We start from the raw sequence: 17,459 nt of genomic DNA on the forward strand, positions 1-17,459 counted from the left end.
ACAAGAGGTCCATGCGACAATATTTAAAACTAGGACTGGGTATCGTCACTGATTTCTAGAATCGATTCAATTCCGATTCACAAGGTCCCGAATCGATTCGATCCACGATTCGATTTAATTCGATTCGATTCGATTTAAATCTGGGAAATTTTGACAGTCAGAGATATAATTCAGATCAGGACATTTACATATTTTTGTATCTATAAAAAGGAAGCTGACACTCTCAAGACTTTATCCAAGGTGTGAGCATCACAGCAGATGCCTTTGTGTCAAAGTAGCTGAAGATAAAACACAGAAAAACATGAAGGTGATTTTCCTGGCCTGGTATTTTATAAAAATATTCTGCAGTACATCAAAAACGAAAGAAAACCATTAATTAATCAACATTACCTCTGACGTTACAGCGGTTTTATTAGAGACATGGCTAAGCATTTTGCATTTTGAATAATTTTAAAAAGTTTCAATTTGTTCAGTATTGAACAGCAGAAATGAGGTTTTCTTTTCGGAAGAATGTAAAAGAGAAAAAAACAGCGGCCGACAGCGCTGTAAGCAACAGTAGACTTGTGTAACAAGCAAGCGAATAATGAAGAAAGGGAAACTGTTGAGAGAGGGGGGGGGGGGGGGGAGAGAGGGAGAGAGAGAGAGCTGCGCATCGCAATGGAAGCAAAACAGTAAAAGAGTGAATTCATGACGATGTTTATGTGAAGCGTTTGGATCTTCTTTTGCTGCTGATTCGGTCAATATTGTTTGGAGAGAGATCAAACTAACAGCTTTAGAATCAGCGCATAAAGGGCGTGAACACAAAGCGCGGACCCGGATCAGCGAGCTGTCGGCTTTCAGCCCCGACTGTGAGAAAGGCGACATCTAACTGATTCTGATCCGCGGGTCGCGCTGTGTGTTTAAGTCTATGTGCAGAATCCCTGTACCTGCTCTCATTTACTGTTTGGTGGTTCTTGAAATTTTGTGAGATGTCACCAGAGATTCTGGCATTTCGGACAAAATAAATTTATATTAAAAAATCGATTCAGGATTTTAATGAATCGATTTTACGTTATCCAAGCCAGAATCGATTTTAATCGATGAATCGATTATAAAAACCCACCCCTATTTAAAACTGCCTTTGTTTTGTTTTTTTAGATTTACAAACACAGGAACACGTGAGATCAAACGCCAAACACATGTACATTCTGTTCCCTGCCATTGTGAAACAACAGCAGAAACTCTCCGATCTGCTCAATATTAGATGGTAGTAAAGCGAGATCAACTGTCGCAAGCCCTATCTCAAAACAGCTTGCATTGTCGTGCAGCAGCCCCTGAACCTCCGCATGTGAAACCCCATCGGCCTCTTCGTACGGCACCCTAGCTGAAGACGGTATGTTCTTCAGAGTGATCCGGCAAAATAATAGAAAAATATACTTGTTTACCGGTTTCTAATGTAAGTGTTGTCTTTTGTGTGTTTCAGAAACATGCCAGCTAAAGGCCCTCTGCAGTCTGTCCAGGTGTTTGGACGTAAAGTGAGTAAAAATGTGCAATTTAATCCACGTGTGGGGTTGCGGCTAACTTGTCTTGCTAGTCGTAGCTGTAATGGCTGATATTAAAAGGTGGTGGGCCTCTGATTTTACACTGCAATTCCGCAGTAAATAAGCCAGTTTATATGGTATTTATAACATTAAGTAGTAATAATACTTTCATTGAAGCTTGTAATTACTGTTCGATGTGATGTAGGTGCTACACACCGGACGGTTTTGCTTTTCTTTAGCTTACCACGCTAGCCCTGGTGCTAGTGTTAAGTTTGGGTTCTGAATGACAGAGTTAGCTCAGGTTTATCCTCATACAGTCAAATAGAACGTATTTAACCAAACCATTAAATATCGCTAATCCGTCACATCACCTTGAAATGCGGAGTTGCTGTCACCTTGGATTTTAAATTGAATCTCGATGCGTACAAATGAGCGGAAATTAAGAGTTAAACGTTACGTCAATTGTGTATCACCAGATTGAACACGTTTGTATGTGCCATAGATTTACTCATTTACTTCGCCATGTTCATTTTCCACAGTGGGTTTTCTCGTGTCATTTTATTTTTTTATATTTTACTTTAATTGAGCGACAACAGTTTGTGAAGCCTGTCCCCACCCGATGAAGTCGTGCATCAACTCCTGATGTTTACAGATTTGACTAAAGCTGAAGAAACTTACTTTGTTTTAGTTTAGTTTTGTAAATTAACCCCCCCCCCCCCCCCCCCCCAAAAGTACAATATATTAAATTCAGTGGTATTCATCTGAACTTTCTGTTGCAGAAAACTGCCACAGCAGTTGCCCACTGCAAGAGGGGGAATGGCCTGATCAAGGTGAACGGCAGACCCCTGGAGATGGTGGAGCCTGCTACGCTCCAGTACAAGGTGAGTCCTAACAAGAGAGGTGAACATGAGTGATGTAAGTGGTCGTTATTTAATTTTGTGCACATCAAATGATGTCACAGTAGAGCGTGAAAGCTCTTTCTTCAGGCAGTTGATGTTGGACATTGTACATATGGGATTGATTTTATTTTATTTTTAATTTAAGCATAAATCTAGCTGCATTGGAGTTGCTTTTGGTACTTACAGTTGCATGTGTATATTTTAGAATACTATATGTAGAATTCAACAATTTTAAAATTCAGTTTTAAAACGATAGAAAGGATTTCCTTTTGAGAAACATCAATGACATAAATTTGACATCAATATGTGATTCTTTTTGTAAGCTTTTGGAGCCAGTGCTCTTGCTTGGTAAGGAGCGTTTTGCTGGAGTGGACATCAGAGTCAGAGTGAAGGGTGGTGGACACGTCGCACAGATCTATGGTAAGCAAAGTATTTCCTCTCTATAATTTTGCTCATGATGTTTTATGATTAGTGTTGAAAAAAGGCTCTGAATATCGACATGTTCTTCTCTCTCAGCCATCCGCCAGGCCATCTCCAAGTCCCTGGTTGCATACTATCAGAAGTGTAAGTAATGACGTTTTTTTTTTTTTTTTTTTTTTTTTTGTACAAACATCACTCTTTTGTAAATAGGCATGTTTAGAGTCACTCCAGAGTACTACACATAGGTGAGAAGTGGAAAGTATTTGATAATCCCATGGTGCATTTCTTCTTAATAAAATCGTAAACCGTAACACAGTACAGAAAATTTGGTTACAGTTAAATACATTAGAACTTTTCTGATTTGACAACTCCAGGCTTTTGAATGCTATGGTAGGTTAGCCTACTGCTGAGCTATTGGTGTTTGCTCTATGCTGCATAAAACTGGACTAAGACTGACTATTTAATTGTTTGCATTGGAATTGTTGCGTGATCATAAGCAGTGGGCTGAGCTGTGAGATAGAACTGCTGTGTTGTGCTCACTAGAGCAGGTCATTGTCAGCATGAACTATTTTTGAGATTCACAGGAAGGTATTTCAGAAGCAATCTAGAAGTGGCACACTACTTCACTAAAAATATGCATCTATTCTAAGTCACTTCACAGAGTACATGAGCAGGGCAGGAAATCAAAAATAAGATGACTTCTATCATCTGGTAAATTTTTAAAAATAAAATTCCCCCCGTGTGTGCAAATTTCTCTGCTTTAGATACTTGAGTACTCGTCCATTCTGCAGTAACTACTACTTTTTAAATATGGGTTTTGTTGGACATAACACACATTTATAAAGGAGCTGTGAGAGTAGAAATGAGTTTTTATTGATCTGATTTTTGTATGTATTGATGTACAACTGTCTCTTGATGACTAGGAAAGATCAGGGTTGCATTGTGGATATGAAACAGCTGGAAATTCTGTAGTTCTAACAAGTTCATAATAAATATTGAAACGTAGCACAAGGAAAAAGTTACTGCAGTTATGGAAATCTGCAAACAGTCGAACCAGTGAAGAACATTTGGCTAGACTGCATATTACTCTGAATCTTAATCTGGACTAATCTGTATTTGTTTTACTGCAGATGTGGATGAGGCCTCCAAGAAGGAGATCAAGGACATCCTGATCCAGTATGACAGGACCCTGCTGGTTGCCGATCCACGTCGCTGCGAGTCCAAGAAGTTCGGTGGACCTGGAGCTCGCGCTCGCTACCAGAAGTCCTACCGTTAATCCCCGTGTACATTTTCATAATAAATTGGAGGAACAAAGAAAACAAATTTGTGATTTTATTTATTGACTTGCTCTGTTCCACGGTTATCACCCCTGGTTATTGTCATCTTACAACTGCTCCACTGATTTGTTTTGGTTGCTAGGCACCTGCAGCCACTTTCTATTCACAATAGCTCAAGTACATTCAATCAGTGGGAAACAATATCACAGACGATTACCTATGTGCAGCTGCATTTGTTTTTGCTGACAGTCTCTAGTACTTGTGATGTTACTCAATCTGAACCATGGCTCTCATATTAGGTAACTCTCTGAAGCTACCAACAGTATTTACTGCTAATGTGGTCACAGAAATTACCTGCAACTATTGCATTTATCCCAGTCGTTTGCTATTTACCACTGGCCTTAACTATTTAGTAGTGCTAAGTTCACTACATAGGTCTTCAGAAAGGTTACAGACTGTTTGTTTAAACAGCAGAAATGTTTATGTTTTGATATAAGAAAAGGACACCAAATAATATTGAGAGTCACACTGATTAGCTGTGTGATAACGTGCACAGACTGTAAAAGATGCAACTTGTAGAAAGTGAGTGAAAATGTGCCTAAAACAGGCATGTATTGTAATATCCAGCAGGGGGCGACTCTTCATATAGGTTATATGGATGTTAATGGCAAAAACAGGGAAATGCTTCCCTTTTCTTTTGGGATGACTTGGTGGTCTTAAATCTGATTCAATATCACATCTCTATTTAAAATTCTATGGACATGGTTGAGCCTTTATATGGGTGTGCAGTATCAATGGCTGCAGGACTCTCCTAGAAAACCAGCCATAAGCAAAAAATATTAACAAAGAGCATAATGCTTCCAAATCTCTCATTGATTAACTTGGTGTGTAAAAATGTCTAACTGGACCTTTATGTAACGCCTTTTTGGGCCTTACTGATAATTTAAAGCAGTACAATACCAACACAAAGCATTATTAATTAGGCGAAACAACCAAATGTGTGATGCAAGATAATTTTTTGTGTGTAATCTTCAGCCGTCAAAACGTTAAGAAAACAGAAGACGCATGAAGACACCAGGAGACAATAAAATACAAAAAAAAACCAAGGGCCAGTTTTTATTTCTGCATTCCAAGATGTTTGTGTTCTTTTTGTTTATAATTTTTATACTACAATTGTAACATTCCAATTGTAGTATTGGAATTGCAACATTCCACCAGTAGATGGTGCTATAGCACCATCTACTAAACCAATGGTAAAAGCATTGAAAAGTAACACATTTCTCCCCTCTACCACTAAAAGCCCCGAGAGAGTGTTCAGCTGGTCAGAAAGCATCATATAGCTCAGATAATATGCAATCAGTGAATGCATAGAGAAGATTATACATTACCAGTTTTTGCCAGCATGATGCCACATATGTTGTCTTGCTTGGAAAACTGATTGTCAGGCTCCGGTATTTCTTCTTAATCTAAATTTGCTTTCCCCCTCTCCTTTTGTCTCTACTGTGTAAGTAAATACTCATGCAAATGTTGATTATTGTTCCAGGCCCATGCTGGTTTGTTATTAGAAATGAGATACTGCGACCCCACAGTGTGTCCCAACACTGATTTGATGAATGCTGAACAATGAAGCCCGGCTCTGTGTGCCAAAATTTCAGATTGCATTATCCTGGGTGGTGGTTTTATTGTAATTTTGCAGTCTTATTTACTGTGATAAGAATACCCTGCGCAGTCAATTTACATGGTGCCTGCTTCTCTGTAGCCAGTTTTTGTCCGGGACGGTATTTTTACATAAAACTGCAGCATTGTTTCCTCAGGTTGTGTTGACTGCTTGTTACTGCTATCTGTGTTTATTCCTTCCCGCCAGCGCCGATGCACAGGCACACCCGAGTCTTGCACAGCAACGGGAGCATGATGAGCTGAGCTGAGGCCCAGATGTTGTTGGCCTCTCTGTAGGCAGTCAGCAACAGTCGTTCCCACTCGGAGAGCTCCCAGAGGGGATCAGGCCTGTTTATAGCCCTCCAATAATCAACACAGCAGGGAAGCCCACTCCCTACTGCTACTGTTGTTTACTACTGTTTATTTTCTGCCCCTGCCTGCAACCTCACCTCTGAAGGCCATAATGTTACATCAGGGACATACTGCACCTGTGGAAATGGCTGTTTTCTGAAATGCCTGAGAACACAGACTAACCTAATGCAGTTAATGCAGAAAGCTGTAGGGAACAGAGGTGGGAAGAGGAAAATGCTGGGCTGGGATCAATGTTTGCACCTGATTTCTCTCTCTCTAATGGCAAAATTGGTCTCCATCTCTGGTTTTTCCACAATAATGTGAATACCGTGCATAACTGTTTAAATAGACTGCAAAGGGAAGAGTAAACTGTCATAACATAAACTACTTTTCATACAGTAAGTTGTGAGAGTGGTTCCCGAGCTTATTTTATCTGCTGTTCTCACAGAGGCCTGTTGGATGTATAAAAAAATAATAATATTAATAACTCCTCAGTAACACTTGAAGCTGAATCTGGACTCCTTTCATCTTACTTCTCAAACTCAATTTTAATCCTTCACTTCCAGCACTGTCAAAATGTTTTTCTTTTTTGTCCTTTGTTGAACTTTGACATTTCACATCATCCAACTTTAATATAAGGCAAAGATAGCCTGAGTAAATAAAACAAAAAGAAAGCAGATTTTAAATGATGATTTCATTTAATAAGTGAATGAAAGGCTATCAAAACTTTCAGGTATACTTGAGAGTATCCTAGCATGAACAGACTGTTTAAGGTCATCCCCAAAGCATGTAAATCAGATTTAAGTTCAGACCTTTAGTGATTCACTCCCAAACTACTTTCTTTTGTTTTTCTCCTTTTTTTTTTGGCCTTCACATACAAAGTCTTGGTGGTGATGATATTTCTATGTACTGGTTCTATATTGAGTGGTAATCACATCTGCTTTTCATGCAGAAGGTCCTGGGTTCACTCCCCAGTGGGACAATTGACAAGAAATATACGCTTTCTTTGCTGGCTATACATATATTTGTTGTATTAATACGCTTCAATCTGTCAAAAATGGCTTTACTAAAGTGGAATAAATCATTTACTAATGCTTTATGTACTTGTGAAAAACAGAGTTGTATTATGAGCTTTATAGACTGTCAAACATGCCCAGCTTCATTACATATTTCACTTTAAATTGGACGAATGCTTACAAAATGAACACAACAACAAATCATAAATCAAGTGACGACTAGCTTTCTACATAGTGAGTTTATTGTATTGTGCTTTGGCTTTTTATATGGTCTACGCTTAGCCGTGCAGAATCCAAACCTTTCATAAAGGTTTAGGATTGCTAATGACTTTGTTGTGCACGGTTATCTATTTAAAAATGGTATATAATGGTTTTAGTAGAGGTGCGTGTAAAGGCAAGTAATCCATGCATGGTTCCAGAAAATTAAGAAAAGGAATTGAATTTTCCTACAGTGTGAACTTTATTGTAATTTTTAGCACACAAAGTATCACATAAAGCAAATGTGCACTATGTTGGCAGCTGTATTGGTTTGTTTTCCCTCTTTTTAACAAGCTCTTGTTTTGATTCAGTTACACTGCTGTGAATCTGATTCTGCGGTTATTTAAAAACTGAAGGACTGTGATGGTAAATTAAGTAAATTCGATCCAGAACACAACAGGCGTCTGAAATATTTTTGCACAACAGTTTTTTATGAATCTTTTAAATTGTGTAATTGAGCGTGTGGGGTTTCTTCCTTCATGGCCCAGCACTGACGCACACAGACACACACACACACAGTGGAGCCTACCACCTGCTTTTCCTCTGTTAACACCTCTGCCTCGCTAGGTCTCCAAATCACACCAACACTGAGGTGTTAGGCCAGGATGCATTTTGTCATCACTTGCACTTTATGCCCTCCTCTCCTCGTGACGCCTTTTATGAACAGACACACACACAGTGCAATTAACACATGGAAGCATATGAATGCACCCAAATGTATGCTTAGAAAATCGGCTTCAAGCCTAGTTTTTGGCATTTTTTCTGGAAATGCAAAAAACAAAACAAAACAAAAACAAAACAGCAAGCCAAAAGATGGAAAACAAAAGTGAAGGATGTTCGTCCACTGCTCTCCTTTCTCTTCCTGTAGCAGTCACATCCTTGTCCAGTCTTCTTCCCTGAAATGAATAAACAATTGTTTGAGGGTTCCAGAGGCTGAAGATCAGGGACTGTGGCAGGCAGCAACAAATGTTGGCTTCATTTTAGATGAAATGCTGTCCAGCCAGGCAACACACTGCTGTTTGGGCTGAGAGTGTTAATGAGGGGCTAGGTGCTTATCTGCTGCATTGTCCTTGAGGGGAGCCGATCTCTGTTTGGGTGCATGTAAAGGCAAAGATTCAGTAACACCACAGCTTAAATTCTGCTATAAACTTCTCTGTTTTTTTGCTTTGAGTTTTATTTCTTTTATGCTGCGTAAAACTTTTAAAGAACTCCCATTTATTCCTTTGTGACTCAAAGAGTGCAAAAACAAAAAACAATTAGCAGTTTTTGGTTTACCAGTTTTGATGGTCGCTGAGTTAGTCACCCAGCTTCCCAGATAGATCCTGTAGATTTTATTATTTCATAGTTTGTGCTTCTGTAAAAAAAATGTCAATTTAAGTGATTTGCATTTTGTTGTTTTGACATCCATTTAAATAAATGACATTCAGAGGTCTTAATTTGTGATTTTTTTTTAAATTCCAGTAGATTCCTACGTCCTCTTGTTTACAGTCTTTATGATAAGCAAAGCTAACCAGCTGTTTGCTATAACTGCCCATCTCTGTGTCTGCACCCTTAGCCAGCACCATAAACTGTATAAAAAGATGGCCACCACCAATCGGTTCCTGTTTTTAGCATCTAAGCTTTTGCCATTTTAATAATAGTGAGAAAACCCCAACAATTTGTTGAACAATGAGCAAGCACTTGTTGACAGTGGGAAGATAAAACTCCCTATTAACAGGAAGAAACCTCCAGCAGAATCAGGGCATTTCCCCCCTTTAATTAAGAAGGAAATGAGCTAGACACACATTTTACAGTTTCACTACAGCAATTCATACTGTAGATAAAATAAATTCTATAAAACATTTAAAATAAGACTATCCTTAAACATCTACATTAATATTAAGCAATTGAACACTAAGTATGTTTACCTTTAACACTTTAAGTTAAATGTACTGGAGTACATCCTAAGGACATTTACATAGACATGTAATGCTACTTTCACTAAAGGAAAACACTTAAAAAAATCCACTGCCATTTGTCATTGACCAGTAATAGTAAATATTTATAGAACAACTATAGAAATAATAATATTTTACAATTCTTCAGGCAAAGCAGTCTAAGCAGAGTGTAGAAAGATGCAAGAAACTGTCAACATACATAAAATATTGAGAGAGAGCATATTGTCATATTGTGTTTTAATATTCTATTTAAACAGTGGCTAACCTGCATCTTTTCCCTTCTTTTAAAGGAAGTGGTGATGATTGCATCTGCTTCTTGCCTTTCTGCAAAATCAGAACACGCCAACAACACATACCAAGTTCACTTCTTGCAGCACTAAACAGATGTGCTGTGTGCATATACTTTATACATGCAGTTTCCCCTAAAGACGTTTAGCAACACTGTCTTGGATCAGTCAATAGAAACTCGTCCTGCAACCAAAAACATTCTTCAAAATTCATCATCTCTTACTTAAATCAGCCAACCTCCTTAATAGTGTTGTCTCTTATATATGTTATACATTTCTCCATAGAGGAAGACAGCTGTAGGATAGCATCTTGTAGTGGAGCACCACATACAAGTATAAGTTGGACTTTTCACACTTGGGATTCAGAAACTACAGCACCTTCGACAGGAAAGTAAGCAAATCCTTTTTGGTTATAGTTTAGTATGACTTATGAAAATTGTCATTGGCTCCACTGGGGATCGAACCCAGGACCTTCTGCGTGTAAAGCAGATGTGATTACCACTACACTATAGAACCAACTAAAAAGATGTATCCACCACCAATCCATGGCCATACTCCTAATACTTTACGATTTCATAAAATATGAAACGTGAGTTTGATAAAACGTCATCTCTTGTTCTCTTTTTTTAAAGAGGGAAATATGTCATCCACACATTACTCAAGACGTCCACTGGAAGTGACACAACCACCGGTTGCTAGGGAAACTGTGCCTCAGCAATGCAACCAACATGTTTAAAGGGAAACTTTGACTTTGAAGAAAAAGCTTTTACGATTTCACTACATTCACTTGATCCTAGATTGTCACAGAGATCGTCTTATGTCGAAAATGAAGGACAAGTTAATGTCACATGGTTAGTGATCATGTGTCTGCAAACCCTCAGAAAGGACCGACTTGCTGAAAGCTGCAAATAGAATGGATGACTAGTTGTTACTGCTATATGTTTTTCAGCTTGTAGTCCACTGGAAGGGTGTTTGCATCGTAGTGTAGTGTTTCACAGTGAGGGCACACGAACATCTCTTTGGAACGCTGCACTAACCGTGAGCTGACAAGCTGATTGTGACACAAGCTGGGCCTTCATAAACTGTAGCAGCCACGTGACTGTTGACAGAAAGCTAACATATCCTTTAGGCTTATAGTTTAGCCTGCTTGACCAATAACAATTCAGGTTCTACTGGGTCCTTCTGTGTGTTAAAACTCCTCCACCTATAACAAAAGAGTGTTTTTATCTGTATGCATGAGGCGGCTTGTTACATTTGTCTCTGTTACTTTAGTGATTTTGTTGTAACTGACACACCAAACAAGGGTTTCATGCACATGAGATCGTGCCTGGGGTCATTTGCCTGCTAGTTCTATAAAAGATCTTTGCTGGAGTGGAAACACCGCTAAGTATTTGTCTGTTAATAGTGTTAGTTTTGCAAGCGCAAGTAAAAGCACTTGGTGTGTGCAAAGCGTTTCTGAGTATATCGGTTCACTTTGTGTAATGCGTTTTTAAATGCCTGTGGAAAAGCACAATTATCCCAAATGAGCAGCCACCTAAATGTTCAAAATTACCATTTCAGAGGTCTGCCATAAATCTGGATGACATCTTTAAAATCTCTTGTTTATTCCACAATCCCACGCTCCACTCAGCTCCCCCACTCGCCTATCCCCTCAAAGTACACTTTGTTACCGTTAAGGACTGAGTGAGAATATGGAGCCGATGATGGATTCATCTCATCTGTTTCACTCTGGCCCTCCCCTCAGCCTCTTTTTGGTCAGAAAGGAGCCAGAAAAGGGCTCCCTGTTACTGACCCGCTCTGTTAGTCACACTTTCTGCAGCCAGCATTGACTCATTCCCAACGCATTTAACCTAGACTTGAACTAAAGCGGAATTAGTCCCAGTAGGCCCGCACGGCCGAACCTTTGTCTCCCATCAAAATCTGCCTCACCTCTTTACGCCTTCTGTCTCTTTTACTTCCTTCGTGTTTGTGCAGGCAGTGTGTCGGTGGCACTGCGGCACTGCACACAGGGTGAGCTGGGTCATGCAGGGGTTTCCCCCCCGAGAGCTTGACCGTTAGACCCGAGCCAAATCAGGGGGTCACAGGCTACCTCTCACACCATTCAACCTTTACCCTTCAGCCCTGACTGCGGCACTCTGATGCCCTGCGACAACCTGCAGAGGACTTGCAGTGATCCCCCCTCCTCAGGTGTCAGCCTGGATCTATTTTAGTGAAAACACACTGAAAACCATCACCTCTTGGGCAAAACTGGTGAGGAGATTATGAGGAGATGGGATTGCAGACAGCTTTGAAGTATTGAGGTTATCTTTTTATTCTCCCCGCATTTGTTGTTGTTTCTTTTAGAGTCATGATTAAAGGAAAATGAGAGAAACTTTCCTGAGTGGAGATGGAAATGTTTGCTTTATATTGTCACCCGTGTATTCTTTTTGAGATGAATGACTCATCGCGGTGCACAAGGAAAAGTGTTTGTTAAACAGCGTGTTTAGTAATCACACATAATTGCAGGAGCTGAGTTAGTTGATAAGCTTTCTTTGGGGTGTCTGGGCTGTTTTTACTGCAGTGTTCAAAACTATTATGTAATGACCTATGACCTGTATCATCAAGTATAGCCAATTCTGCACACACTTTGAACATACAGATGTTTGAGGAGTGTTTCACTTATAGCTGTCTTCTTATCAGAACAGTAACTTTATGGCTACCTACATTTGATGCATTTAGAGGCCATCTGCAAACTGTGTTGTACAAAACTTTGCTTACAGGCATTGCACTAGCAGCAAACAGCAATGCATCTCACTGTCATGCATAAAGGAAAAGATAGTAACAAATAACATCAAACACTAAACATTTTACTACCTCAATACATAAATATGGTCAAGAGGTACGATTCAGTAATTCCAGTCAGCAAAGCAACAGCTGCAACGTCTTATGTGATGGCATCACCCTGTCAATCAAGGCGACTGTGGAGCTATAAAGATCTTTTTTAGCTTCATTAAAATTCAAAAAGGTGAGCTATAAAAAATTCTCTTCTGAAAACCAAAGCTGAAAAAGGCTCTCTTATTCTAATTAGTAACTTGTGAGCATATATTTCTGCACATACTGTGTATGTTTTATTCAGTATATATAGTATTTATTTATAGTGTTCTGGTTGTCTTGCTTTGGCAGACAGTACTACAGTTTCATTGTACGACATCAGGGGTGCTCCACATCGACGTTGCAGGAACAAAATATACCGGTAAACAGTAAAGTCATACACCATTTAGTTTAAAAGACTGAAATGAACGAACTGAAAACATCAGTCTTTCAGTGTTCAAGAACAATCTCAAACTAGCATCGGTTCAACCTTTATTTTGAAGTTATTTTTTCATTTTTATCATTACTGCATGACAGCCAGATTCAATTCAAAACAATGATTGCACCAATGTTTCATTGTAAAGTTTTGCAGTTGACAAAAGTGTATGTCGTCACCTTAAATGAGACCAATAACTTATAGCAAAAGCTGTATTTTTGAGTCATGCTAGATTCTGTTATTAAGACGATGATAAGCCCTCGTCCTGCAGCATCCCCCCCCCCCCCCCCCCGTGTATGATGGTGATGCTGAATAAAGTTTGTATGATTCCTTGAATCCAGACCTTCCCAAAGTGTGGGGCCTGTCCCCTGGGGGGGCGCAGAGCCATTGCAGGGGGGGCGCGGCATGAAAAGAGAAAAAACAAAACAACGCTTGGACACTGCTAGCACGGGGCGCCCACACAAACGCAAAGCAGGAGATGAAGCATAGCTGAATATGTTTCCAAACCAACTTCATTCTAAGCCAAAGACCAGAAAATATGGTGAAGCAAATCTTCCCTTTGGTTTCACCTGCACAAGTGCCAAGGTAGGTCTCCCCTGCAGAACTGGTCTTTCCTTCGTCGGGAGCACGGGCTGGGCTCTTCAAATCACAGACAAACAGTATCCCACATTCTTGATTTTTAGTTCACAAACACTTGTTGTAATGACTAACTACTCCTGACATTTTGGAGATGTTAGCTCTTTATACAGTAAAGTTGCAGTGGGATACAAATAACATCAGGCTGATCCTGCCACGATTTGTTCCCCCTGTCTAAATCACGGACAGACAGTTGTTTATGTTTTTAAACCCATTTTGCACAGAGAGGCATTTAAAAAAAAAAAATTATTGATAGCAATGTTGAATATTATTACACAGGAAAAAAACAACTACGTGTAAAAGAATTAAACCGTGAACCTCTGCCTTTCTAAATAGAGGGACAGTAACTGCGTGTTTATATGTAAGAGTGTAAAACCTGAAGATAGAGACAAAATACTGTTTATCTGCCATTCTGCAATTCTTCTCAGGTAAGCAATAACGTGGTGCACAGCTGACGTGAAAAAAGGCACATACCTTTAACATTGCATGAGGAACTCTGTATTCCTTGTCCACACCTAAACGCAAAAAATGAGTTTTAAAAATCTCTGTTTTTGGTGATTCGAAACGCTGTTTACGTGTGGACGACACAGCTGCGCTTTCAAAAATACCCGTGTAGGTGCGGACGTAGTGTAAAAGAGTAAGTAGTTTATTTTATTACTACCTGCAGATTACTTGTATTTGCTTAATTGTTTACTAAATGTTTATGGTGTGAAATAAACCGCAATTGAGCAAAACATGTTTGTTTTCTGTAAAACAAAGGGGGGCCCAGCGAAAATAGTTTAATCTAAACAGTTCTTTCAGATTTGTTCACCAACTCGTTCACTTCCTGTCAGCACAAACAGTCTTAAGCAGCAAGCTAATTATTACCCGTAAGTCATGTGACCATGGATTCTGTCACCACTGAGTAGCAGCCAATTTGACTTGGAGATCTGACCTTCACCCGCTCACTCACCAGCTTCCAGTTACTCCTTTATCGCTCATGTCTCTCTTCCCAATCCCACCCGCAGCTCACCAGTCACACAGTCAGACGCACAGGAGACTAATAAATGACTCCGTGCATGGAGGGAAGTGAACACGAGGGGGGGAAAGGATCTCTCAATGAACATCACTATCATATATCAGCTGATATAACCCATTAAACATTTCAGCGTTGAATCACCAGCTGTGCCAATGCGATCAAAGTCATTTATGACTTTTGAACTAGGTGTCTCAATGTCTTTTCTAGCACTGCAAAAATGTTCCTTTATTAGAAAGTCCAAGTTAAAAAAAATCTATTATAACATAAGCCAAAAAAAAAAGAGGCAAAAAACTTAATGAATGACTAATCACCAAGAAATAAAAAATCTCTCCATTCATGATGCTGTCTTCTTGAGGAAGTTGATGTTTCAACCTTATTTTTAAACCACGTTCTCCCAAATGGTGCTCTGCTTAAACCATTAAACAGCCCTGTCCTGATGTGGTCTAAAAAGACCTATGGCTGACCAAAGTCTCCCTTCATGGGTGATCTTTACTGAAACCAGGGCCCAGAAGAGGTCTAGCTCCCTCTCAAACCGCTTGACTTATAAGATGCTCCAAAATGATGGATTATTTTCTCCTGCAGTGGTGCCTGTCCTGCTAAAACCAGCATTAGAGAGGCAGGTGAGTTTTATAGTCAATGCTCTCATCACTTAATGCTGGCACGGCTCCCCAAAACCTGTTGCTCTCCTGTGAGGGACTTGAGCTGCTAGTCAGGTTCTAAATGCTGTGGAGCACATGGGCTACTTGACTCAGACCTGTGAGGAAGGGTTGTGAAGATTGTTACTGAGACAGATGACTGTGAATTGATTGCCCTTTGACTGCTGCCAAAAGCGCTCAGTGTGCCATCCTGTGCTGAGTGTGTGTGTGTTTCAGCCTGCAATGGGTGCTCGGTGTAGAAATGAAGGGACATGGCTAATTAAATGGAGTAAAGGCTGTTGAAAGGGGCTCGACACTGCCAGCACAAGAGGACTTGACACCCATGTGTTCGTGTTTTGAGACAGAGAGAGAGAGAGGGGGCAAGCGTGACGGAAGCAGGAGGCCCACATTTGCAGCACCCCGCCCGGCTGGCAGGGCTCAGTCATGGGGCAAAGGCCCGTGTGGAGGAGGAAGAGGTTCTAACGGAGGAGTCTGGTGTTGATATTAACTGCATTTCCAGACCTTCCACTACAGTCGTTCTCTTTTCTTTTCTACGTTTCTCCAACTCTAAACCCTAACACCCTATCCTACTGCTACACACACAAGTATACACGCACATTCCAAGTGAAAGGGATGGGAGCGTGACAATCGGGAAACAACGGCTGTTAGTTACAGAAAATGCATTACGGCGTGAGCCTCCTCCCGCGAAGAGGAGGAAGTGGTGGGATTACTGACGGGCTTGTACGAGGAGAGAGCGAGGCTATTTCCTCCCCCTCTCCGTAGTAAACTGTCCAGATTTACAAGGCCTCCAGGGATACAGAAATCCCATCCTCGTCCCATCAACCCTCGACAGCTCCTGATTTAAAAATAATCCTAAATCAGTGTGTGACAGTTGTCGGTGGAGTATAAGGGGGCCAGAAAAGAAAAGAAATAAAATTGCATAGGACAGCTGGGTCTGTTAGCTAGGAGATAAAGCTTATGTGTACTTTATATAAAAAAAAAGAGTGTAATTACAGTGTAATTACAGTCCTATCATTCACTTAATGATATTAATAAAACTTCTACACTAACATTGATTTTCTGAGCTGTAAATGTGATAATAAAAACTGTTTTTTCATGTAACTTTTGGCCTCTTCTATGTAACGATGTCACTTCACTGTGAGAGGAATTCACCACAGTGGAGACACACCTGATGAAAATACTTTTGTTTGGAGTCATGTTTTATTCAAAGAATAAACCTACATTCACGGACCACTTTATTAGGTACACCTGCTCAGCTGCTCGTTAATCCAGACATCTAATCAGCCATTCACATGGCAGCAATTTAATACATTTAGGCATTTAGACATGGTCAAACTGAGAATCAGGATGGGAATAAAATGTGATGTACGTGACTTTGAATGTGGCATGGTTGTTGATTTGCTGATAGGAAGGCAACAGTACATCAAGTAGCCACTCATTACAAAGGTGTGTAGAAGGGCATCGAACTTGCCGAATCAGGCTTAGCAGCAGAGGACGACACCGGGGCTCCATCTGTTAGATCAGAACAGGAAACTGAGGAAAACAGCTCACACTGGCTCACCAAAACCTGACAGAACACTGAAAAAATGTAACCTGGTGTGGTGAGTGTCAGTTTTTGCAGCAACATTCGGATGTTAGGGTCAAACTTTGACGTAAACAGCATGAACGCATAGAACCATCCTGTCCTGTATCAACAGTTCAAGCTGCTGGTGGTGTAATTGTGTAGGGGATAGTGATTGGTACACCTTACACCTCTAGGTACCGAACCGAGCATTGTTAAACACCACAGACTACCTGATTAATTGTTGCTGAGCCTGTACCTCTCTTACTGAGCACAGTGTACCCATGTTCTGATGGCTGTTCCAGGAGTGTAGGGCACCATGTCACAGAGCTCTCATCATGCCAAACTGGTTTCCTTAACATTACAACGAGATCATTCTACTCAAATGGCACAGCAGTCCATATCATTTGTCAGATCTTGCTCACCTTTCTCTGACAATTGTTCTCCAGTGTTAATTGTAGGTGTTGTGAAGAGGAGCCAAAGTTTATAGGAGAATACAGATTCCCAACAGAACATATTTTAATGTGAATATGCATCAGGGCACCTCTTTGTTATGCATAGCTAGCTAACTAAAACTAAAGTAAAAGGAAAAACTAGACTCTTTTGATCACAACCTACCTGATGAAGTGCTGGTGAACATGTTTAGTAAGATTTTAAGTCAACTGCTGATTTTCCTAAATC

General features: G+C 40.1%; 1 protein-coding gene and 1 non-coding gene across 2 annotated transcripts; one reads left to right on the forward strand and one right to left on the reverse strand.

Annotated features, from left to right (window-relative positions):
* Positions 1-1,289: 1,289 nt before the first annotated feature.
* Positions 1,290-4,162, forward strand: rps16 (ribosomal protein S16). Its single transcript, XM_085436767.1, has 6 exons — positions 1,290-1,372; positions 1,463-1,514; positions 2,300-2,401; positions 2,743-2,839; positions 2,936-2,983; positions 3,970-4,162. The coding sequence occupies exons 2-6, from the start codon at positions 1,467-1,469 to the stop codon at positions 4,113-4,115; spliced, it is 441 nt and encodes a 146-aa protein (XP_085292893.1). The 5' UTR covers positions 1,290-1,372; positions 1,463-1,466; the 3' UTR covers positions 4,116-4,162.
* Positions 4,163-10,064: 5,902 nt separating this feature from the next.
* trnav-uac (transfer RNA valine (anticodon UAC)) lies at positions 10,065-10,137 on the reverse strand. The gene has a single exon. It is a non-coding gene; the product is annotated as a tRNA-Val (tRNA).
* Positions 10,138-17,459: the final 7,322 nt, after the last annotated feature.

This window comes from Copadichromis virginalis, linkage group LG17 (genome assembly GCF_057382275.1).
Source record: "Copadichromis virginalis isolate Kocher_CV1m ecotype Utaka linkage group LG17, C_Virginalis_male_GT1.1, whole genome shotgun sequence".
Taxonomy (NCBI): domain Eukaryota; kingdom Metazoa; phylum Chordata; class Actinopteri; order Cichliformes; family Cichlidae; genus Copadichromis; species Copadichromis virginalis.

Coding starts and splice junctions, on each gene's coding strand:
- rps16 (XM_085436767.1), top strand. CDS start 1,467: ATGCCAGCTAAAGGCCCTCTGCAGTCTGTCCAGGTGTTTGGACGTAAA. Junction 2,402..2,742: donor CTGCTACGCTCCAGTACAAG/GTGAGTCCTAAC, acceptor TCTTTTTGTAAG/CTTTTGGAGCCAGTGCTCTT. Junction 2,984..3,969: donor GGTTGCATACTATCAGAAGT/GTAAGTAATGAC, acceptor GTTTTACTGCAG/ATGTGGATGAGGCCTCCAAG.